The sequence below is a fragment of the Podarcis cretensis genome (assembly GCF_951804945.1).
Source record: "Podarcis cretensis genome assembly, chromosome: 17".
NCBI lineage: Eukaryota > Metazoa > Chordata > Lepidosauria > Squamata > Lacertidae > Podarcis > Podarcis cretensis.
This window is the reverse complement of record NC_137187.1, coordinates 531,739-556,584: the sequence shown is the minus strand read 5'-3', so window position 1 is coordinate 556,584 and position 24,846 is coordinate 531,739. Positions and strand designations below refer to the sequence as shown.

The 24,846-nt window shown below is 44.9% G+C and overlaps 1 protein-coding gene across 2 annotated transcripts in view; it reads right to left on the bottom strand.

Moving 5' to 3' along the window:
* The window catches only part of CFAP91 (cilia and flagella associated protein 91), a 26,501-nt gene extending 1,655 nt beyond the window's left edge, over positions 1-24,846 (bottom strand). Inside the window, exons 1-18 of one of the 2 annotated variants that reach the window (XM_079960250.1) lie at positions 24,730-24,846; positions 22,184-22,260; positions 20,650-20,807; positions 19,012-19,095; positions 18,411-18,467; positions 16,998-17,179; positions 15,098-15,275; positions 13,007-13,164; positions 12,709-12,891; positions 12,313-12,452; positions 10,710-10,826; positions 9,908-9,979; positions 8,014-8,160; positions 5,493-5,714; positions 3,220-3,368; positions 2,217-2,308; positions 1,016-1,190; positions 864-970 (exon numbers count right to left, since the gene is read on the bottom strand). In XM_079960250.1, coding sequence (XP_079816376.1) covers positions 865-970; positions 1,016-1,190; positions 2,217-2,308; positions 3,220-3,368; positions 5,493-5,714; positions 8,014-8,160; positions 9,908-9,979; positions 10,710-10,826; positions 12,313-12,452; positions 12,709-12,891; positions 13,007-13,164; positions 15,098-15,275; positions 16,998-17,179; positions 18,411-18,467; positions 19,012-19,095; positions 20,650-20,807; positions 22,184-22,260; positions 24,730-24,829 — 2,397 coding nt within the window. In that variant the 5' untranslated portion in view covers positions 24,830-24,846 and the 3' untranslated portion in view covers position 864. Of the gene's footprint in view, positions 1-863; positions 1,191-2,216; positions 2,309-3,219; positions 3,369-5,492; positions 5,715-8,013; positions 8,161-9,907; positions 9,980-10,709; positions 10,827-12,312; positions 12,453-12,708; positions 12,892-13,006; positions 13,165-15,097; positions 15,276-16,997; positions 17,180-18,410; positions 18,468-19,011; positions 19,096-20,649; positions 20,808-22,183; positions 22,261-24,729 lie in introns of both variants that reach the window. The other variant, XM_079960249.1, reaches the window with a different exon arrangement.

The following is a 24,846-nucleotide window of genomic DNA, read 5'->3' as shown; positions in this document are numbered from 1 at the left end:
TCCAGGTTTCGCCGCTTGCGCAGAAGCGCTCAATCATGCCGCGTGCATGTGCAGAAGTGCGCCTCTATGAAATTTTTGGAATGCGAACAGACCCCTGGAACAAATTAAGTTTGTATCCAGAGTGTCCACTGTAATACTATAAACATCAGATTTATGGCCCAATTAGACACTATCGGTTCACACAAGAGGCATACAAACTCGAACTTAATAAAAAATACTCATCTTACAACAGCTGAATTCACTTGGAAACGTATCTGTAACCCTGATCAAATAGTTCTCACAAAATCTGTTAAAAATCCAACCCAAGGGTAAGCTTCATATTAGCTATGTAATGACAACTAACCCTTTGCATTCTTTCCTGCAAGTAAGCGCCATTGACCACAGTAGGACTGAGCCAACACGCATAGAAATAGGCTATGTATCCATTCAAGGGCAACTGTTTTCCACACTATTTCATAATTTCTGAGACTTCACTGGAGTCCAGGGCAAGCTTTCTTGCCCCTGGGTAAGAAACGAAAAAGTTCTTTGACCAAATTGGGAGGGGGGGGGAGGCAGAGAGACATATGGAAGCATCACTCTGAAAACGGGCAAGAAAAAAATTCCCAGGCAAGTATCGGCAACCCCCAACAAAAGCCCACCCCAGCCCCCAACTTTGCTGCAGGTACATCCACTCTGCTTGCTAACTGATGGAACAGAGAAAAGCAAACAATTCAAGTGACGGCTACAAAGAAAGGCCAAAGCTTCCCTGAAACCAACCTCCCCCGCCCCCCCCAAAAAAAGCCCCAGGATGGGCCTTGTTGTGCATAGGTGGGACCATGATGCCTCATGAGCAGGACTGGGAAGGAACACAATTCTAAGCATACCTTATTTCTTTTCCGTTTCTTCACTGCCTGAGGGGTCTGTACCATCACCTTCAGGTGGCATTTCAGGCTCTGTTTGACTGTCTGGAATCAGTGGCTCATGCGGCTCATGGGATTCATGCAGCTTGTGGGGTTCATGCAGCTCATGTGGCTCAGGAGCGCCTTGTTCTTCAGCTGCTGCAGGAGGCAGATCTGCACTTGGGATTGCTAGCTGAGAAAGTTCGACACCAGTGGCCAGTTGGAGCTCAAAGAGCTGTCCCACGGTCGTCTCTGTAGTCCCATGAATGATCTGATGAGCTGCGTGAATGTGCTTTCTCTGGGACTGTCTCACTGGGCAGGAGAAAGTGGTAGATCCAAGGAGGCCAACCGTGAGAATGGTGAATCGGGCTCCCTCACCTCCCACATCATTCTCTTAAGTCAGCAGGAGACAGGTGTGTAAGAGAAACTTCCTGACCAAGGGGTCAGCCTCCGCTCAGCTAAGTCAGCCACGGTCTTCCAAAACAAAGGGAAACCCTGGAAAGCAAGAGCTGCTAACATCACCAGCAGAGACTCAGGTGGCTTGCCAAGTCCACCCTTTGAGAGACTCCTGTGACACAGAAATAAAATTCTGCCAGAGCTGGCTCCCACACTCATTTCAGAACAAGGATGGGAAAATGCACCCTGGATTACATTTGAAGAAACAGAGGCCTCCAGGGAGGGCCTTCTAAAGGTGGCAGAGAGCTATGCAAAGGAGATCTCAAAGGAATTAGAGCAAAATAATTAAAAATGGCAAAGGCAGAGGACACTCATATACAGGAATCCCCCACTGCCTTCTAGGACGGTAGTGGAGGAAGGGAGCAGGCATGGAAAGGCTCACACTGCAGCAGGAGCCTCTTCTTTTAAAAGGAAAAAAAACATATCCAAAATTTATGGTAAGACACAAAGGTAAAGGCCCCCTGGACGGTTAAGTCCAGTCAAAGGCAACTCGGGGGTTGTGGTGCTCATCTTGCTTTCAGGCCAAGGGAGCCGGCGTTGGTCCACAGACAGCTTTCCGGGTCATTTGGCCAGCATGACTAAACCGCTTCTGGCACAATGGGACACCGTGACGGAAACCAGAGTGCACGGAAACACCGTTTACCTTCCCGCCCCAGTGGTACCTATTTATCTACTTGCACTGGCGTGCTTTCAAACTGCTAGGTTGGCAGCAGCTGTTACAGAGCAACGGGAACTCACTGTTGCGGGGATTTGAACCGCCAACCTTCTGATCGATAAGCCCAAGAGACTTGGTGGTTTAGACCACAGCGCCACCCGCATCCCCTTTTAAGACATAAGTAATCTCGGGAGATAAACAAGCTGCCAAGCTGCTCACACTTCTACCTTTCTCCTTGATGGCCATTTTCCTCACTTCCGGGATCAGGAAACTATAAAGCAGCTCGGCCACAATTTCTTCAGACTGAAGACGTGTTCGACTAAAGAGGAGATCATTTGTACAAAAGGTTATATTTTTGTCATTATCCTCATTTCCTCTCTCATCCCAATTCCTCCGCTCTTTTTTGTTTCACATCAGGAGGATTGTTTTGTTTTGTTATTAAAAAAGAGAAACAGTAATATTTGTGCACGTTCTGTCAGTGAGGACACTTCCTACATGATGGGAAGGGGGCGTAAGACCATATCGGACAGGAGCCGGGTAGTACCTCACTTCCACACCATGATCAGGATGGGCGCTACTCCAGGGGAAGGGGAGGGAGGACCTGCATTTGCTATCTGTCTTTCAGGAAAGAGGAGCAATGCAGGATCCAGGGCAAATGGAGGAAGGAGAGGCATCTCGCTGGTGTGAAAAATATATAATAAAATATATACGAGCTGCATGCTCAAGTTGGAACAACTCTGTACAAAGGAATATACACAAACTTTAAAAGTTTGCAATATGGTACAAAAACCACAGGTGGGCACAGAGAACTGCTGTTCACAACACACTCACAGTGAAATACTTTTTGAATCAAGCTTCTTCCTCGGTTAGATGGCCATTTCAAATCTTTTTTTTTAGCATCTGCTAGGCTTTAAGGGTCACAGCATCTCACACAGATAGCTGAATTAGTCTGTTGCAACATCAGGAGAGTGTCTTGTGGCACCTCAAAGAACAACAGATTTACTGTGACATGTACACTTTTATGAAGTGCACGTTATGGGCAAAAGGGGCTCTAGTCCACAAACCTTTATGCCACAATAAAATCTACCCACTGAGCAATCCGCAGGGAACCAAAATATTACACTTTGCATGTAGCCGGCGGGATATGAACCTGCACAAAAATGGTTAAGACTTTAAGGTGCCACAATACTTTATATTGCAATATATGCTGCTGTTCCCTTGAGAATATACCGTGTTTCCATTTCATAAGCGATGTCGTTGATTTCCACAGCCACTCTTTGAATCTCTTCTCTAGCTTGTTCGTCAGCCGTAGTCTCCATGCTCTCCAGGATGACATCTTCCAGGTAGGAGTCAACTGTACTCTGGTGCACCTTAACAACCTGGAAACAGCCCCAAGCAGAATTTCCTTCTTAGCACCATCTCCTATGATGAGTGAGCACAAGTCATTTATAGGTCGGGTGCTTCCACACTAGGACCTTTGTATACCATTTTACAGTGTGTTCAAATGATGTTTCCAAATTGTAGACTTCCAGTATTTTCTGCATTTCATGCCCCCTATCTTGCAACCCCCCTAAAAAAAGATTTGTATTGACTTTTAAATCCTACAATGCTATTGTGTCAGGTGCCTGTCCAAAGGGAGAGGGGGGCTATGAAGGCTTTTCACATCTTGTACCTTTAAATGAAACACATTCGCTTTGCTGGCTGTACCTGTTTTATTGATTCTGGCTGATGGACTAGTGTGTAATTTCCCATTAAATAGCCTTTTTCTTAACTGCTTCATTTCAGCTTATTTCTTGGAGGGGTAGGGGAGAGATTCTTTAGCTACGGATCTCTTCCCCTTTTTAGTTGGTGCCGCACCCCAAAGACACTGACATGTGTCAATTAATGAGCTGTTCAATGATACATTTCTCAAAAATCTGCCAGCCCCAGGATCAACTGGAAGCAACAAGAAGAGCTGACTGGCAAGCAATATACTTTTAAGTTGCCAATAACCTCTGCTGAATGGAACTTACTTCTGAGTAGGCATTTCAGAAGCTCTTCCCCGGCGGGGGGAGGGGGGAGGCATTTCTAGTTAAAATAGCACTAGATTAAATGCTGTGTAGAATCACAGTTTTAATCGCAATTCCAATTTATTGTGGAAAAGCATCGCTTCTCCAGCCCTAAAGGGCTCTATTGTGGAAGGGACTGATGCGATTCCAACTATTGTTTTCCTATAGCCAGTCCAATACATTTGCTACCTGAGGCCAAGATGGTGGTGGTTCTTCATTTCCAACATTCACAAGCTCACTTCAATATACACAATGGGATAGGCTCCTCCTCTGCACGTGAGGTGGCAGACTAGTTTAGGGGCCTTCGGAGAGGCTGTATGGCTTACCCAGCTCTGTCCTCCAAGAGAGGAAGATGTTGGGGGGGAGAGGCTCAGGAGGAGTTAGCTGGGAGCTTCCGCTGCTGCTCCCCTCCCAGAGCATCTGCCACCTGAAGACTTTGCCTCACTTGGCCTAATGATCATTGCCAGCCAACCCAAGCTGGGAGGAAGGGTGAGATATAAGAATAAATAACACAAAGCTCACTTTTGCGTTTATGTGACTAAGTTATCTATCTGCAGATTTAGTTTCGCGCATGGACGTTCAGCCCAAGGATCAGCTGTCAGGTATGCAGAATGGTCAGAGTTTACTTCAAAGTATGGAATGTGTACTCTGTGACAGAATCTAGACATTATTATTATGATCATTTATTTATATACCACCCTATACACGGATGTCTTAGGGCGGTTCACAGAAAAGATCACAATACAGCCATACCTTATGTTACGTTTGCTTCAGGTCGAGCATTTTCAGGTTGTGTCCTGTGGTGACCCGGAAGTACCCGAATGGGTTACTTCCGGGTTTTGCCACTCGCGCATGCGCAGAAGCCGCAAATTGCGACCCATGCATGCGCAAACGCGGGTTGCGTTCTTTTCAGGGTTGTGAACGGGCCTCCGGAACAGATCCCGTTCGCAACCACTGTATATAAAATAAAAACAATAACACCCTCCCCCTCAAAAAAGAGCCACATTTTAAAAGGATGTCAATCAGGTCAACCAAAGGCCTGGTTAAAAAGGAACGTTTTTGCCTGGTGCTTCAAGGAGTATAATGAAGGCGCCAGGTGAACTTCCCCGGGGAGAGCATTCCACAGAGAGGGAGCCACTGCAGAGAAGGCCCCGTTCTCGTGTTGCCACCCTCTGGGCCTCTCGAGGAGGAGTACAAGAAGAAGGGCCTCAGAAGGTGATCTCAGGGTACATGTCGAATACTGGGATGAAACACGATGATAAAAAGTATGCTCTCTATGCTCCCTTGACTGTGAGAGCCCTGCACATCCCCACAGCAGTCTAGCTCCCTCTTACCCTGCAGAAACAGTCCTCTGCAAATAATTCCCACAGGGATAGCACACTTGACTCAGTTTACTGTGCAGGTATCAGGACAAACCTAAAGCCCCATGACTGGGACTGCAGTCCCCCCACATACCTGTCTAAAGATCTCATCTTCCTCACGCCTGCGCCGCTCCTCCACTTGCCGGCGGCCGCTCTCCTCGGCTTCCCGAATTCGGCGTTGCCTTTCAGCAAGCATAGCAAAAGCGTGGATCCTCCGTTCGTCTTGGAGCCGAATCAGCTCTTTGGAGAGGAAGTCTAGCATGTTGGAGAGGGCTCTTCCTTCCACCCGAGCCAAGTGCTTTTCCATGAGAGACATCTAAATGCAACACGGAAGGATTATTCTCCGTTCTATAAAACGAGTTACTTTTTCCACAGGAAATGAGCTCCAGGCCTGAGCATCAGAACCCAGCCTTGAGGGGGGCCACTAGGTGGCGCATCGGAAGATGGCTGACAATAACATCTCTCCGACCCACACGAGGTAATTTGGAGGCTATGATGGGGGTAATTAGCCTCCTTAACCCCCCCAGGATTATGGGGGGGACGGCCCTTGCCTGCTGTGCCCTATACCACCCCCGAATTTGTGGGGGTGGGGGCACTAGGCACAAAGCCCTCCTGTGGGATTTTCGGCACTCCTTGACGCCGTCCCTGATTCGCACCGCTGGTTGCAATGATCTTTAAAAGAAATAATTTGGACATGATTAATTGCACATACATCAAGGAAAAAGGGGAGTAAATACTGCTGACAGAAGAGATCTCTGATAACAAGACAACAATAAAATACGAGAAGAACGTCAAGATACGGTAATGACTGAGGGGGGAGGGGGGGGAAAACCTGCCTCTACCTTTTTATGTGACTTAACAAGAATCCCCCTCCCCTAATGAGTCAGAAATTAAGGACTTAAGCTGTGGATTTAAGGCTGTGTGGAGATAAACTTTCGATCCAAAGCAATGTTTCAAGATGAAGCTGGAAAGCTAAGAGTTTTGGAGTGACGCAGTCAGGAAAAAATGCCGTTCGCCATTTTGTGAGGCATTGTGGGAGCTCTTGGGTCTGGGAGGAGAAAGAGAGAAATAGAGTCGTTTACATATCGTGAATCAACTCCTCGGTGGGACTTAAGAGCGACAAATGCCAAAATTTACGATGGAAAAAGTGATGTTATCTACGAAGGAGATATATGGAAACCATCTGGACTTAGTGGAGGAACGGGAAATCCACACAGGATTATTACACTTGCTATCGGCTTAAGGAGACTAACAGAAGAGATCGTAAAGGAAAAAGAGAAATTATACTGTCAGGGACTCAGCGGAAGCACAGGGAGGAGAGGAGATGGAGAGCGAGGGGGAGCAATCCGAGGGCAGCGTAGGAGAGGATGACAGCAGCCCGATAGATTCCGTGAGCCTCTCCAGCGAATCGGAAGATTCACAGAAGGGGGCGCCGATGGGCATATACGAACAAGATATGATGTGGCAACACCAAGATAAGACTGGATAGAATTATGAACTTTGTTCGGACTGATTGGGACTGATTTGGACATTAACACAGTAATAAGAAGATGATCTGAATTCCCCTTTGGATCTTGAAGTACGGGTTCCCCCAACAAAATTTAAAAATTTGGCTTTGTAATTCGGAATTTATATGATGTGATTTAATTTGATGTGATTGGCCAGTTAATAATTTTTTTTTTTTTTTAAAGAACCCAGCCTTGAAAAGATTATGCATGCTATTTCCGGAGACGTGAAAGTAATCTGGAATAGTGTGCTGCTGCTGCTACACTGAGATAGGCAACGTGGTGCCCTCCAGATGTTGCAGGGCTGCAATTCCCACACTAGTTGGTGGTTTGTAGCTGATGGGGGTTGGGAGTCCAACTACACCTGCAGGGCCGGTGTCATGGACTGGTTGGACACAGGAATGGTGGGAGCAAACCGCTGGAGAGCCCCCAAAGGAAGAAGGGATCCATTTCACAGGTACTACTGGCAAGCCAGGTGTCCCCCATCTTATATTTGTGCAGCTAGTTGTTTCTGCCTAAGTGCAGAACCTAGACATTTGTCCCTAGTGACATTCATTTTGTTAGCTTGAGCTCAGTTCTCCAATCTGTTGAGGTCATTTTGAAACCCGGTTCTGCCTTCTACAGCATCAGCTACCCCTCCCCGTTTGGTGTCAACTGCAAATTTGATGAGCGACCCCTCAATTCCTTCATCCAAGTCGTTTAGAAAGATGTTGAACAACAATGGGCCCAGGAGAGAACCCTGCGGCGAACCACTTGTCACTTTTATCCAGGATGATGAGGAACCTTTAATGAGCACTCTCTGGGTTTGGTCAGGCAACTAGCTGCAAAGCCACCTAACAGCTACCTCCTCAGTCGGCGCAAGTTGCCTAAAGTAATGACTCCAACGACTGGCTAACCCAGCCATCTTGTTCCTCTGTGTAACCCCAGCATACAAAACTCCTAGTAAGCCCTATCTTGAACAAAGCACTCACTATGAGATTATATTCCTCCCTCAGATGACCAAATGCCACCTTCCATCATAAGCTTCTGTTGCAGACATTGTTGTAGGAGACAGAAGGGAAAGACTTTAAACAAGACACTGGTCCGCTGCCTCTCTGTTTATGGCCAAACCTTGTGCTCATGCAGATCCCGCTGCCTCTGCAAGGCCAACATCACTTGCTTCTCCGCCTTCTTCAACAGCTGCCCATCCTCCTGAAGCGCATGAGTGGTGCGCAACTCGCGGATCAGTTCCAGTCGCTTTTCCTTCCCTTCAAACATCTGTCAGGAAGTCACAGGGAAGGAAGAACAAAGATGCAGCTTCGCTGAATGTTCTCTTCCACCAAACTTTATTGTTGTCATCTCATTTTTTAAATATATAAATTGCCCTAGTTTTTATATGGTTTTATAAACAAACAGAACAAGTAAAATACAAATAAAACATAAATATAGCCACCTACTCCCTCATAAGAGAATCATTTCTCCAGGTAGAGAAACAACCTATGTTAAAGAACCAGGCTATGCTTGACAACACAGGGAAACAAATCTGAATTTATGGGGAGTGTTCTGTTTCCCCTTCAGAGTCACAATGTCTTTAAAGAAAGGAAACAATATATCGGGAAAGGAATCACACTTGCTTTTCATGTATTTGACAAGTTACAGTGGTGCCTCGCAAGACGAAATTAATCCGTTCCATGAGGCTCTTCGTATAGCGGTTTTTTCGTCTTGCGAAGCAAGCCCATTGATGGCTTAGCGGATTAGCGCTATTAGCGGTTTAGCGGCTTTTAGCGATCAGCTGTTAAGCGGCTTATCAGCGGATCAGCTGATAAGCGGCTTAGCGGCTTAGGAAAAGGGGGGGAAGGGGGGAAAACCCGCAGGAACTCGCAAGACATTTTCGTCTTGCGAAGCAAGCCCATAGGGAAATTCGTTTTGCGAAGCGCCTCCAAAATGGAAAACCCTTTCGTCTAGCGAGTTTTCCATCTTGCGAGGCGTTCATCTTGTGGGGCACCACTGTAATTTTTGCAGAACCATTAATTTCCACACTTTGATTATCCACTCCAGAGAAGTAGGGTGGGAACCTGAACTTGACCGTGAGAAATAAACCAGGAAAGGAGATCCTGGTGTTCAGACAAGGGGTGACCAGGTCTGACACTAGGCAAAAGCACATTGGTGGTCTTTATCAATACAGCTATGTGGAATATTCCCAGAGCGCAAGCAGGAAGAGAGCCCTTGCCCTCAGCTCCCGCTTACAGGCTTCTCATTTCTCCCTAGTAACGGACTCAAGTGTGTCCTAAATAGATATGTGAGGTCAAGGGATTCATTTTCTCTAAAGCCCAGCAAGGCAGCTGAATAACTTAAAAACCCACTTGAATCTAGCCCAAAGAAGGTACATCTTGCTTGGGGGAAGAAATATCATCATTCCAAAACAAAATAAAGGACGATGGTTGAGCTGTCTTCTTATTTCTCCTTCTCCCTGGACTGCAGGCTTACTTAAAGGTAAAGGGTAAAGGGACTCCTGACCATTAGGTCCAGTCGTGGCCGACTCTGGGGTTGCGGCGCTCATCTCACTTTATTGGCCGAGGGAGCCGGCGTACAGCTTCCGGATCATGTGGCCAGCATGACTAAGCCGCTTCTGGCAAACCAGAGCAACGCATGGAAACGCCGTTTACTTTCCCGCTGGAGTGGTACCTATTTATCTACTTGCACTTTGACGTGCTTTCGAACTGCTAGGTTGGCAGGAGCAGGGACCGAGCAACGGGAGCTCACCCCGTCGTGGGGATTCGAACCGCCGACCTTCTGATTGGCAAGTCCTAGGCTCTGTGGTTTAACCCACAGTGCCACCCGCATCCCAATTTACATATTTATTAAAGATCCACCCAAACTCAAGTGCAGCCACCTATCCCACACACCCCAATTTCTCCTTTCTCCCAAGATTCTTGTGCTGGCCTATCAGCACCTTTCTCTCATTATTTTGTTTTTAATCTGCCACTAGATGCTTAAGAAAAGAAAAGAAAAACCAAGAGAATACCATATTCTGGATAGCTCTGCCTCGGATTAAGCTCTGCAGTGTAATCACAGCTAGTTCTCTCTCTTCTTCAATCTGCAAAAGACAAGAAGAGTTTGCCATTGCCAACTGCTTTGTTGCAGGAAGACACTCAGGAAAGGACATCGCTGAATGATCTGTACAATATTACCTAGTTTTCTGAGAATGCGGCTTACATTTATTGACTTTAATCCCTGTATACCAGCCTAGTTTGTTTACAGATGGGGGGGGGCAGAAGGGAAGCATAGCAATGGAAAGATTGGGGCATTCAGATTTTCAAAACACAAATCTACTCTAAGGATGCTTAGGATCCTTAGAGGATCAGGAGATCAGGAAGACTCTAGCATATCCTTGAAGTGTCTCAACTTTCCTGGGACATCCCGGACTTACAGAAGCCACCCCAGCTTCTGATTTGATCCCAGAATGTCCCATTTTCCCACTCCAGTGCTGCTGCCCAGCTCAGGGAGGACGGTGAGGGAGCACTTGCAGTGGCCTGCACTCTTGTGCAAGTCACTTTCTCTCCTTCTTTCCCGGACCACCGTCACCTTCTCAGGTTGTGGCCTTGCCTGCCTTAGACCTACCACTTGATTCTGAGCTCTCCAACCCTCTATTGTGCCTTGGAACTTGATCTTCTGCCTGGTCTGATTCCGCCCTTGTCTCTGACCCTTGTTTGCCTGTCATTATTTCTACCTGTTGCCTTTCTGATCTTCCTCCACCCACACCAAAACTGCAGCCCGCCTTGGAGATAGGCCAAGGCCCCTCAGAGTGTCAGAAATATTCCACCTACCAGTGAAGGCACTTCCAGTGTTGGAGTGGGAGGACGAGCGGGGATCTTTGATACCTTCTCAAGGAAACGAAGTGGTTTACGCGGCTCCTTAACCTTTTTCTTTCTGTCTTGCAATATCTGGAAAAGAAGTTAGTAGCATCGGAGGAACTAGGCCTAAGTGACCTGAAGAGAATCTCTTCACTATTTTTATTTTCTTAATTCACCCAAAAAACTGTTGCAGTAGTACAAAACATTTATAACACCTGGTCCATGTTTTACATTGGCACTATTCATTTCACATATTTTCCCAATCTGCTAGAAAGTAATGGGATAATGAGGGGAGGCTGGGAAGGAGAAGAGAATGAAGAAGGATGGTTTGAAGGTAAAAGGAACAAGAGAAGTTGAATAGCAGCCTGCAACCTCTAAAAATAGATGGCACGGTTTCTCCTCAGCACAGGCACGCCAGCTTCCACCCAGCATTGTGGGGGCCCAGTGTGTGTGTGTGTATGTGATGTCATGTACCTGCATGACGTCACATGTCGCTGCCGCAGTGGAAGGGCAGATGGAGCGCCCTGTCGCAGCACACAACACGTTCGGTTGCCCAGCCAGGCACTCACAGTAAAAATTTTGTGGGTTCCATTTGTGGGATGTATCATCACTGAAGCAGTCAAATATACAGTGGTGCCCCGCAAGACGAATGCCTCGCAAGACGAAAAACTCACTAGATGAAAGGGTTTTCCGTTTTTCGAGGTGCTTCGCAAGACAAATTTCCCTATGGGCTTGCGAATTTGCTTCCTTTTTCTTAAAGCCGTTAATACCCGGGGAATCCGCGCTCCGCAAGATGAAAAAATCGCAAGACGAAGCAACTTGCGGAACGAATTAATTTCGTCTTGCGAGGCACCACTGTAATTCCTGTTACCTAGAGCAGACACACACGGGAATGTTGCTCCAGACAGGAAGGCATTCTTGTCATACTTGCTCTGGAGCCTCCTCCCCGTGTGTGACCAGGTAGATGGGTGAGACTCCAGCAGACCCTACAAAAGGGCTAGTGACACAGCCATCATCCTCTTTTTGCCTTTTTCCATTTTTTTCTTTCGGACGCACATGGCTTATCCTTCCACATGGCTCATCCTTACAGGCCTAGCTCAGACTTCTTTTCTCTATAAATGTAATTGTAACTACAAGATAAAGCCTGCCTTCAGGATACTACTATGAACTGAATGTAAGTAAACTTTACCATTACTTTTAAAGAAGACTGTCATGTTATTAATTTTAAGAGGGAAATAAAGGGGAAATTTACCAGGAACAATCCAGACTGGACAAGCCAGACTGGTTTGGTTAACTTAAATGATTCTCACGAATCCATCAACTAGCTTCCTGAAATGTACAAGGAAATGTGCTCTGCTCCTTGCTCACTAGCTTGAGTGAGGAGGGATAATATTTAATCAATATATCCTCTCCTACTTTCCACAACATTCCCACAGCCTTGACACCCAAGATGGCGCCTCTGCCTCAGCACACAGTTTTCTTGCCTAGACTGGCCTAAAGCTGGTATTCAGGAAGCAAAGTAAGAGACAGATTTCAGGTAGGAAGAGTTGCAATGGCCTCACATAAAGCACTGTACCTGGTAAACCTGTGCCAGTTCCAATTCTAGTCTAGCCGACCGTTTAATAAACCCATCCTTAGTGGTGGTGTTCCTTTTGGGAGCTTCAGTTCGGGGCTGAGTGACGGAGTCAGGAAGAGATGCCTCCAGCTCAAGTAATCCTAGGAAAGAGAGAATGCAAGCATTGGGGTGGGGTGGAAGCGGAAGTGGAGGAAGAACAGAGAAATTGGAATTGTGATGAAAGAGAATGACTCACTTTGATCCAATGTGGCCTTATCAGGCACAGAGATTACAACAGAGCACCTGAAACTGACCTTCCCCTGAACAGAAAGGAGATGAAGTCTGCATGTCCTTTGTAGCTTACATGTGTCCAGGAAAAGGGAAAATGGACTAGAAGATTTCCTTAGCATGACTGACCTTGATAGGTGTTGAGAAAGGGGTTCTTCACTATGAAACGGTCGGCTCTATTGTCTGGAAAGTAGCCAATTCTTGATAGAGGAGCATAAGGCTGTGAATCAAATTCAGTGTAGTCCCTGATGACATTTCTTTTATCCAGTTTTCCTTCCACATTTTTCCCCTTGGCTATCAGTCTTCGGATTGCTGAGAAGGAATTTCAGACAAGATACACATCTAAATGAAAATATGTATCAGCTTTCTATAGCTTGGGAAAGCAGACAGTGGTATAGACTTTCTACTCCATTACCATTTCCTTTACCTTTTATATGTTCATGCTGAATTTTTTTTATTTTTTCTTCTTTTTCTTGCATGAGGTTAAACCAGTGAGCATCCAAGCGACTGACCATCAGTTCATTGCGGTTCTCTTCCCTTTTCCTCAGCAGAGCCTTTAAGAGTTCTAGTCTAACTTCTTGCAATCTTCAAAAAAAGAAGAGGAAAAGAAGAGGGTTCAACAGATCTCAAACACTACTGCCATCCTTATAGAGATCAGGCTTCCTCAACCTCGGCCCTCCAGATGTTTTGAGACTACAATTCCCATCATAGAATCATAGAATCATAGAATCATAGAGTTGGAAGAGACCACAAGGGCCATCGAGTCCAACCCCCTGCCAAGCAGGAAACACCATCAGAGCACTCCTGACATATGGTTGTCAAGCCTCTGCTTAAAGATCTCCAAAGAAGGAGACTCCACCACACTCCTGGGCAGCAAATTCCACTGTCGAACAGCTCTTACTGTCAGGGAGTTCTTCCTAATGTTTAGGTGGAATCTTTTTTCTTGTAGTTTGGAACCATTGCTCCGTGTCCGCTTCTCTGGAGCAGCAGAAAACAACCTTTCTCCCTCCTCTATGTGACATCCTTTTATATATTTGAACATGGCTATCATATCACCCCTTAACCTCCTCTTCTCCAGGCTAAACATGCCCAGCTCCCTTAGCCGTTCCTCATAAGGCATCGTTTCCAGGCCTTGGACCATTTTGGTTGCCCTCCTCTGGACACGCTCCAGTTTGTCAGTGTCCTTCTTGAACTGTGGTGCCCAGAACTGGACACAGTACTCCAGGTGAGGTCTGACCAGAGCAGAATACAGTGGCACTATTACTTCCCTTGATCTAGATGCTATACTCCTATTGATGCAGCCCAGAATTGCATTGGCTTTTTTAGCTGCCGTGTCACACTGTTGGCTCATGTCAAGTTTGTGGTCAACCAAGACTCCTAGATCCTTTTCATATGTACTGCTCTCAAGCCAGGTGTCACCCCTGACCACTGATCCTGCTAGCTAGGGATCATGGGGGTTGTAGGCCAAAACATCTGGAGGGCCGAGGTTGAGGAAGCCTGATTTAGGTGATTTACCTATAACAAATGTTTCTCTTTTTTTGTTCCAAATATCCAGTGCACATTTTTATCATGCACCTTTTATAATGGCTTGCAGAACCAATGACCCAATAAAATAAACGCAGCCTGCCAGCTATGTATGGTGGCCATGCCCACAAACATTTCCCGCTAATTAAAAAGAAGTACCTGGTTGTCAAGAGCCTATGAGGTCTTTTCAAGAGGTGGCAGGCCTGAAATTTCATTTTGGCAAATCAGATATGATGTTTTTTAACATCCCACTGGGGGAACAGTCTAGGATAATGAGGGTTTTCAAATCCTGGTACGCCATACCAAACTTAGGTATCTAGGGTTCATGGTGACAAAGAATCTAAATCAACTGTACTGTATACCACTAACTATGGCCCAGTTTGGAAACTAATCTCTAGGGACACCTGCACATGGAGGACCATTAACTTATCCATCATGGATACGATGATGATAACAATGATGATGATACTACTAATAATTTATTATTTATACCCCGCCCATCTGGCTGGGTTTTCCCAGCCACTCTGCGCAGCTCCCAACAGAATATTAAAAACATGATAAAACATCAAACATTAAAAACTTCCCTAAACTGGGTTTCCCTCAGATGTCTTGTAAAAGTCAGATAGTTGTTTATTTCCTCGACATCTGATGGGAGGGCGTTCCACAGGGTGGGCGCCACTACAGAGAAGGCCCTCTGCCTGGCTCCTTGTAACCTCACTTCTCGCAGAGAGGGAACCGCCAGAAGGCCCTCGGATCTGGACCTCACAGTCTGGGCTGAACGATGGAGGTGGAGACACTCCTTCAGGTATACAGGACCGAGGCCAATTAGGGCTTTAAAAGTCAGCACCAACACTTTGAATTGTGGTTAAAGCGATGGTCTCCTGAAGTTACTGTTTCTGTTCAGAACCTGTTTTGGTTGCTTGTTTTGAACTTGAGCAGAGATTCCTTGGGACCATGAGCTACGAAAACAGGAAGGTAAAAATGAAAGACTTACTCCTCTATTTCTACTTCCCGGAAGGCCCACTCTTTCCTCTCCATTTCCTCCATCATCCTCCGCCTCTTTGCAATCTGTGTAGCATCACTGAGCGGGGGGAGCGTTGCCTCCCAGGCACGTTTTTCTCGGGCTCGTTCAATCACTTCCACTTCTGCCTGGGTTGCTGGAAGGCCCCGTCCTTCAAAGGGCAGGAAACAATACGAGCGTATAGCTTATTTTTTACCAATGTGATATAATTTATAAACCACAATGCAAAAAGCTGCCTAAACGGAAGTATGAAAAACACATACACTTCTGAGGTGGCCAAAAGCCGGTGTTTTTTAAAAGTGACTAAACTGCAGGTGCTCTCATTACAGTAATCATGAAAAGAGTCAGGTTTCTCTTGCAGAACTTGGCCAATAAAATAGAGAGGCTGCTTGGTCATCGCTTGTACGTAGTTGGGATAACAGAAGATGTGAGCATATTTTCTGCTGGTGTAATGTTAATTAAGACAAATGCAATTTGCACTTTCTGCTGCCCTTCTGTACTGCTGCTGCTCTGATAGACTTTGAATCTGGCACCAGATGAAAACATTTTAATCAGTCAGGCTTTTTAATTAGGCATTAACTCTGGGTTGTAAATTGTTTAATGCTAGCTCTGATATAAAGAACGTTGTAGTTCCATAGCTGTCTTTTATTGTTATTAATTATTATACACTGTATTTTTAATAGTGTTTTGTTGTAAGCTGCCCTGGAAATATAAATATAAATATAAATATAAATATTATAAATATAAATACAGTATAAATGTGCTACTGGACAGATGGAGCTTGTCAGCCTGGGACAAACAGCTGATCTAGAAGAAGGAAATCTCTGATCCTAAATGCCCACTGACTTGCAGGATACCTTCAGAAGAAAAGGCTGAGGAGTAAACCCTCCACAAATCCAGAGCAGAGTCCGTAAGACAGTTCCAGTCCTTTTTTTCTGGGGGGACACAGGGGTACGCTTAACATTGTGTGAATCTAATGGGAGATTTGGAAGTAATGGAAGTTACTATGAGCTGTCAGCTGTGTAATATGAGGTAATGCATATCCTTTGTACTTTTGTCCATTTACTGAATTTATTTTTCCCAATTTGAACTATAAAATGGTGGTTTTCTTGAATCAAAATGAGAGTACCTCTAAACTTTTTTTTTTTTTAGGAAAAAAGCCCTGGATGGCACCTTATACACTTAGCTGTTCTATTACAAAGGAATTTGTAATAGCTGTTCAGCAGCTTCGCTTTCCAGTCTATTTCTGAAATTCCTTTGTAATAGAACAGCTATTACAAAGGAATTTGTAATAGCTGTTCTATTACAAAGGAATTTCAGAAATAGACTGGAAAGAGAAGCTGCTGAATTGCAACTTATTACCAAACTTAAAACCATGGAGACCTGGTCTAAACAAAGACATTGGATTCTTATCTCATTATACATGACAAAGCCATTTTTCACCTTCCCACCCCTTGCTTTTTCCTGTAAGACCTATTGCAGTCGTTAAGAGTCGTCAACAGGCTCATCACAGCTATCTGCCAATCACCCAATCCCACCACCCTTCTGAGTAATACCCCTCCCCACCTTCTCACTATATAGAAGGGTCTGGTGACTTCTGTTTCAGTGTATCTGAAGAAGTGTGCATGCACACGAAAGCTCATACCAAGAACTAACTTAGTTGGTCTTTAAGGTGCTACTGGAAGGAATTTTTTTTATTTTGTTTTGACTATGGCAGACCAACACGGCTACCTATCTGCTCTGGTAATAGATCAGGGAACTGGGTCCATTTTGTCTGTGGAATGTGGGAGCAAACCCATTTTCTAACATTCAGAAAATTGTGTCTTTGCTTCATGCAAGTCGGAAAGAGCCCTCAGTCCTTTGCTCAACTCACCCCAGGTCAGCGTGACCAGGGTCAGGAGCTCAGGGATGGAACCTGGAGGCACCACATATTCAGGGCTGTAGGGATCTGTCTGAGCTTCACCATCCCGATAATCCGTCTGTGTACCCACACTTCGTGAAATGAGATAAGCTGGCTTGTCCCTGGATTTCACCTTGTCAATGTATGCCTCTGGCCTAAAAAGCAAAGGAGAGCAAAACAATACATTTCAAAATGTTTTCACCCACTTAAAAGGAAATTAAGGTCATTGTTGTTGTTTTTAAAAAACTTTTTTTATTATTATTAAATTACACCATAGTTATTGAATTTTTTGTTGTTTTTACAACCAAGCGGTATATAAATTTTATGAAACAAACTATTTTTTGATTGCCTTGTTTATCGCATGTTTATATTACCAATGTACAGCGGTATCTCAGTTTTCGAACGTCTCCACTGATGAACATTTTGGTTTTCAAACGTTGTAAACCCAGAAGTAAATTCTTTGGTTTTGAATATGCCTCAGAAGTCAAACATGCCACACAGCTTCCGTATTGAGTTTTCTGTACTGAAGTTTTGGTTTTTGTATGTTTCGGAACTCGAACCGTCTTCTGGAATGGATTACTTTGGAAAACCAAGGTACGACTGTACAATGTCCTCAAAACAATCTTGTGAGGTAGTTTCTCTGAGTGAGACAGTTTTCCACAACCTCTTACCCTCCAGATGCTTTTGGGGGGGCTACAACTCTCCTTCAGCCCCAGCCAGCAGGGCCAATGGCTGGAGAAGATGGGCATTGTAGTCCCAAACATCTGGTGAGTATCAGGTTGGGGAAAGCTGGCATGAGAGTACCCAAGTGCAGCTAAGCAGAGATTTGAACCCAGGTTTCTATGGTCACAGTCCCACACTCTCAGCATTGCACCGCACTGACAATCTGTTGAGACCTAAGGTTCTTTTTGTTTGCTATACAACTTTTACAGTCATAATATAGTATGAAACTCTCTGGATGTGCCACTGTGGCTTTTCCAGGAAGTGCTACCTGAAACTATAATAGCAAAAACACCCCTTCAGCAGTTAATGAAGTAAGCACAACTCCCTCCCACCCCAATTACCTGAAGTCCCCACCCCACAGAAATTTGCTTTCTAATTTGTCAAGGTATAACTGGACCTGTGAACTGGGGTGGCATCTGCATGCATTTCACAGGGTCATTATAGGGATTGGGAAGTCTATGTTTCCCTCCTTATCTTTGCCAATCATTTAGTCAGTCAACCAACCAATGATCAGATAACTAAGAACAGCCAACCCTCTCCTACGGGGGAAAGTTTCTTCCTTTCTTTTTTTTGGGGACTTTTCAATACTAGAAACATCAGCTTCTTGAAAAACAACGGGATCACCATGTGAGAACAAACCTAGGCCAGCATATCATTACTTACTTGGACATTGCATAGACAACATTTAGTGGCATCGGCTTATGAAATGGGATGAAAGGTCTGAAAAGAGAGAAAAGTGAGTTTAGGCAAACTCAGGGAAGGAAACAAGCAGAACATTTCCTCAGTTAGCACAGCTCTCCTAGGCTGTCTGGTCCATTAACAAGCTTATTATTTAGCTACCTCACAGTTGTAATGGACACTTTTCAGTCACTATTCTCATATTTAGAGGTAGGATATTGCTTAAGATGCCTTTGAGGGCCAATTTGTGGTCCTTCCGGCCTTTCTATCTGGCCCCTGAGACTCTCCCAGCCGTGCCCCCGCTCAGTCTACACCCTTAGCAAGTCCTGCTCTGTGCCCTCCTGGCTGCAACAGGTCCTCAAACTCGGGTGATGCCTCTTCCTTGCCTGGATGGAGACATGCGGGTGTCTAACATGATATAGATTACAAGAGGTGCTTCTTGTGATTGACAGCCTTCACACACACATGAAATCAAACGATATGATCAAGACACTCCCATGCCTTGGGAAACTGGAATACTCATTTATTTGGTCATGATAAAAACACGTATTGCAATCGAGTATGATTTGCTCTGTTCAGTGCCCACCGTTCAAAATACTTCCAGCGATTCCTTCCACCAACATCAGGATCTTCATATTCAATTCTTGGAATCTGAAGTGAGGGTTGAGATCTAATTTTTAAAAAAGAAGGTGTGGTAAGAAACTGATATCTCCTGCTAGAATACAATGTATAAATTGGGCACCTGCCTAAGAATCTCCTGGAGGCAGAGATGTTCCAGACTCCCTTGGTTAGTATGTAGATCATTTTCAAAGGGACTTTTGGCCCAAAGTTGGGATGGAACCTGCCCTGGTCACCCAGAGATGGTCAGAGATGTGTCACAAGATGCATAGAGGAAGTATGACCCTCTTGATTGTCCTGGACTTCTCTGGGTGTGCGAAACACTTTTTAAAAGGCACTACTTCTTTCTAGAGGGACGCGGGTGGCGCTGTGGTCTAAACCACAGAGCCTAGGGCTTGCCGATCAGAAGGTCGGCGGTTCGAATCCCTGTGACGGGGTGAGCTCCCGTTGCTCAGTCCCTGCTCCTGCCAACCTAGCAGTTCAAAAGCTCACCAAAAAGTGCAAGTAGATAAATAGGGACCGCTCCGGCGGGAAGGTAAACGGCGTTTCCGTGCGCTGCTCTGGTTCACCAGAAGCGGCTTAGTCATACTGGCCACATGACCGGGAAAAACTGTCTGCGGACAAACATCGGCTGCCCTCGGCCAGTAAAGTGAGATGAGCGCCGCAACCCCAGAGTAATTCGTGACTGGACTTAACTGTCAGGGGTCCTTTACCTTTCTTTTTTTAAAAAAACCTTCCTTCCAGAGGGTAGACCTCAGAAAGCAGCGCTGGGAGATTAATGTACAGCCCCTATTGGGACCCACAGAATTCTGTCTCTTCCCTCATGCTTTTCACCATCTATTCTAGCTGAAATCCTTGGGTAAAGATGCACAGAGATTGAAGCTACGGAACCAACATTATGCTAGTGACACCTAGTGCCCTCTCACACTTACATCATATTCAGAGAGGCAGCAGAAACACTAAACTCTGTCACTTGTGGCTGAAATGGAAATCAATCCAGGCAAGAATGAAGTGCTGGTATTTAGTGTCCTTCAGTCTTGAAATTAGGTGTGCAGCATGTTATGGGGTTTGACTCCCTGTTAATAGGGATGGAAAACCTGTGGTTTACCCAATGTTGGACTACAATTCCTATCATCCCTGACCAGTGGCTGGAGCTGATGGGACTTGGAGCCCAACAGCATCTGCCGGTTCCATAGTTTCCCCACACCTGCCCTAAAAGTTTAGGGGTGGGCCCTTGAATTGGCACTAATTATAGAAGCAGGAACAAGCAGTACCTTTTATGACCTCAACTTTGAAATTATGCCATTTGGTTATACCTCCATTTGGCCATTTCCTAGAGCCACCATCTGAAAAGTTTTGCTGTACGTGAAGTTTGCGATCATGGCAAAGAGATGGGTAGTCTGGCCATCATCAGCACTGAAGTGAATGAGCCACACCAATAAATTAAATTAAAGTAAGAAATGGTTCTTTGTTTCTGCAGCCATATTTTAGATGGAATTAGGGCTAAGCTACATTAATGCCAAGGGCTGACCTACTTTGTGGGGAAATGTAACTAAGGCTAAACAGTCGTTTCAAAAAAACATTTACAACTCCGGAGGGCCCTTACCTAGCAAGCTTCTGAAGAGCCTCAATGCGCCGTTCTGCCCTTCCTCTCCATCTTCGGTCAATGAATGGGGGAACAGGGTTTATTTCTTCTAATTGCATAGAGTATGGTGGATAGTGAATCAGGTTACTGAACATGGTTTTAAATGCTGGCACTTTCCTCTTTTTTATATGGAAAAAAGATAGAAAAGGCAAATATTGTAGGTAAATATATGGAGAATAACATCACAAGAGCTAGTATTTGTGTGGAAACATAAATATTGGGAAATGACCAGGATCTTGAGCTCATCTGCTTCCGCTGACCCCTTGACAGATGGGCAGGGCTGTCTCCTTGTCAACCACTGGATGCCAGCTTTAATGGACAGATTTGAAAGCCCTCTAACTGTGCTTCCAGTTCCTCCTTTGCCTTGAACAAAAAAAGTCCCTTTGCAAATGGGCTTCAAATCAAGCAGTGGCTGCAAAGGGAAAATGCTCCTTTGCATCCCTGGCCTGGTCAGAGCTGCAAAACCTTTTGAATCAAGAAGTTGGTGCTTTTTAAATTAGTGCCTTTTTCTTCTTCCTTTTAGTCATAGCTTTCCTATGCCTAACTTCTTAGATAATTCAAACAGACACAAGGCTGCACTGATGAGAGAGGACTTTCCAGGATACAAACAACTGTTTCTGGAAATTCTCTCCCTGGTAATGTATAGTAGACAAATAAACACATTCACTGCCAAACCTTACCAATGTGTATCCACAGAGAATCAACTGCCACTTTTAGGTTTACACTATAAATTACAAGGGAATCTGAAAAGAAATGTTTCACAGTAGCCATGGGCAGTTACTGCCTTTATTTAAAGTCCATGTAATTATTCCAAAATCTTTCTGTAACAATTTTATATATAAAGAGTCATATAGTTCCAGTGTCCCTCAGTGTTAGCAGATTGGCAGCCTTTGCTGGTGCAATTATCTCCTGCCAGCACTGATCCAAAATCTGTGGGTGGGCAAAATGATACACATCAGTACTGGTGTCATGTATAGATAATGCCCTGTCTTTAAAGCTGTTTCTCTGCTTATGAAGTATATTTCCAATTTCAGCTCTCAGCAAATGTATTTTTTATTTTTTTAAAAATAATTTTACTAGTTTTTTTACACAAAATTTTACAATATTCAATTCACTTTCAATATAATAATTTCTTGCATTTTGACTTCCCATCCTTACATCTCTATTCCTGTTGTGCTTCTTTATCTGCTGCCATAACTGCCATTTATATTCTACCATATTATAACTTATATTTATCACTGATTTATTCTACTTCCCTTGCCTATTATTCAAATCCTGCTCACAATTTCATTTGGCTGTAGTTTTTTCCTCTAACAGTCCGAAAAGTACCTCTACTCTTCAACAGAGATCTCATCTTTTTGACCTCTTATTTTTGTGCCAGCTTCGCCATCTCTGCATAGTCCATTAACTTGAAAAGCCATTCAGCAAATGTATTTTGTATAGAAATATGAGAGTACAGTTCTGCAAGAACTGTTTAAAGACTGCAACCACCTACCATTTCATCGTGAAGCAGATGAGACTGAACTGTTGCTTGTGCATGGTCTCTCTCACTTGAAAGTGTATATAATGGATCTAAAACACATATAAATACAGTCAATAGAAACATTTTCATTGAAGGTATGAAGGAATATTAGGCTGAGTGATACCGTATAGGCCCTTTCCCCTTCCTCCTGGCTACTCTTTCACTTTGAAACTGGTGGCTCAGATGAAACATTGCTACCAACGAGGGCTTACAGTGCCTCAGCGCAGACACCAAGACTGACTCAGGCTGGCCTTGGCAATGGTAGGGCTCACCTGGAGTCTGGAGAGCAAAGTGCTGACCCGTGATTTGCCCTGCACTTCAGGGCAGCCTCTTTTCTTCACCCTTTCCGTGTCACGTCTGCCATGGAACATGAAGAGGCGTGCACCTTTTAGCCCCTCCTAGTTTCCTTGTGGCACATCTGGCTGGTGGGGGGAACGTTGTTTATAATAGTTGAACCGGGTTAAGCACTGGGTTTGTTTTATGTGACACTCCTGGTCAAATGTTTGTTTCACTTCCCATTGTTTTCTTGTTTTTAGAGAGATGCACTTAGTGTGTCACTTGCTGTGTAAGCACTATGGTGTTTAAGGGCCGGGAAGGGGGGGAGCTACACATCTAAACAACATAAAGTAAGATTGGGGAATATAGTTGGTTTAAGTTCCTTTTTCCAGCAACCACATGGGCAGGGGGAGAGGATCAGACGGGGATGCCACAATAAAAAGGTGGTGAGGCTGTTTGCAGCACTCAAGTTGGGTGCGTGTGTGTCCAGCTGAAGAAACAGCTGTGAGTGTGGGGAGCACCTTTTCCCATTCTTTGGGCCCCTTAGAAAAATAAACAAACCTGCTATACCTGGAGCTGGTTGTCGAGTGTGCAGCTGAATGGGGCACAGCTGTGGGCAGCCTGCGGAAGTAACATCCACCTTGGGCTTGCCCACATAAAGGAAGTCTAGAGTGAGAGACTAGGGTGATGTCTGCCATTTCCACAAACTCTTCTTGTTGAGAGACTTTCAAGGGTGAGCTGAGAGTTTGTTTGGACCCTGGGTGAGAACCCAGAGGTTGAGAGATGTTTCAGAAGGAAAATAAATTCATATATATATATATATATGTGTGTGTGTGTGTGTGTGTGTGTGTAACTTGGTATTAATGTAACATTTAAAAATGTAATAGTTTGCTTAAGTTTTCTGTTGCTTCAGTTTTTTGTACACCAATTAGAGAAAATTTTAATATATTAAGCAGTATAGAAATTAAATCAATCAATCAAATCAGATGTGCTACCACAATAAAAAAAAGGTTGAAAGGAAATATCATAATTTTCCAGCTGATTTGGATGAGGAGCGCTGTTAAAAGGCTGTGATACAAAAAACAGAAAACAGGTAAATAATATTGATTACTGCTTGCATCACCTAGATCGGTGAGCGAATGGTGAGAGCTAAATGTCAAAATGTGTCAAACTGGTGGAAATAATAGCTTCCCAAATGACTTTACGGGGGCGGGGGGGGGGGAATAACAGGATAAATATAGGGAAAATAAAATCTCATGCCAACTTGCATTTCCAGGAATCACATTGGGATGGGGAGCGAAATGCCTAAACATAGTAAAACAGGTACATACCGTAGTTACCTGTGTAAATTGATGTTTGCAGCCAACACATTAGAGCAGAGGTGTAAAGGTAGCAAGAAAAAAAACACAAATTCCACTTTGCAACACTCACCTAGGGCAACAGGTGGTAGCGATAAAGACAATGTGATCTAACATGAGTTGCAACTATTGATTGAAACATCATTGGTGACAACTCTTTTTTTAAGCAGGAAATGAATATGATCTCCTGTCTTCTGCACTCACTGGAAGGGAGGGTATAATCCACCTTTATTAGGGCATGTTGTGGTTCTGTGTGCCTCTTGTGGGCGCTGCTCCCATCAAGCACCACTTTGAATATCTGGATGGGTGCGCTTTAGTCTGAATTCTATTCATGTTTAATTGTATTTTCAAATGATTATTCCCCTCCCCCTCGTTTTTAGCTGTTCTTATTTTTATCTGTACGGTAAACTGCTTGGGAGCTCTTGGGAGTCCCTTTCAGGGGAAAAAGCAGGGTATAAAAATAATAACAAGAATGCCACTTCCTGCGCTGTCTTTCTTGTAAATACCTGTGTTTTGAATGCATTTCCATGATTAATTGTGGTTGGGGTTTCTTAAATGATTTCCCCCCTCCCTCCTCCCCATTCTTCTCATTGTTATCTCTAAACTGCTTGTGAGTCCCTGGGTCTGGGGGAAAAGCAGGGTATCAAAAAAATAGAATTCTTCTTAAGAAGAAGAAGAAGAAGAATGCCGCTTCCTGCGCTCTCTTGATAGCAAGGATCTGTGTTTTCAAGGTGTCTCCGGGTTGAATTGTGTGTTGGAGGCGATGGCGCCCCAGCTGTTTCCAGCTGTTCCTCCGCCCGGAGTCCCCGCGCGGGAGGAGGCGGAACGCGGCCCGGATTCCCGCCCGGCTCGGCGCCCCTTCCCCGCGCAGCGCCCGCCAATCACCGTAGAGGAAGTCGAAGGCCCGGCTGGGCGCCACGGCCCGGCGGTAGCGAGCCCCGGGGGCCGCCGCCGCCGCCCGCCCCACCGTCACCGAGCGGCTCATCTCGGCGCCTCGCCGCG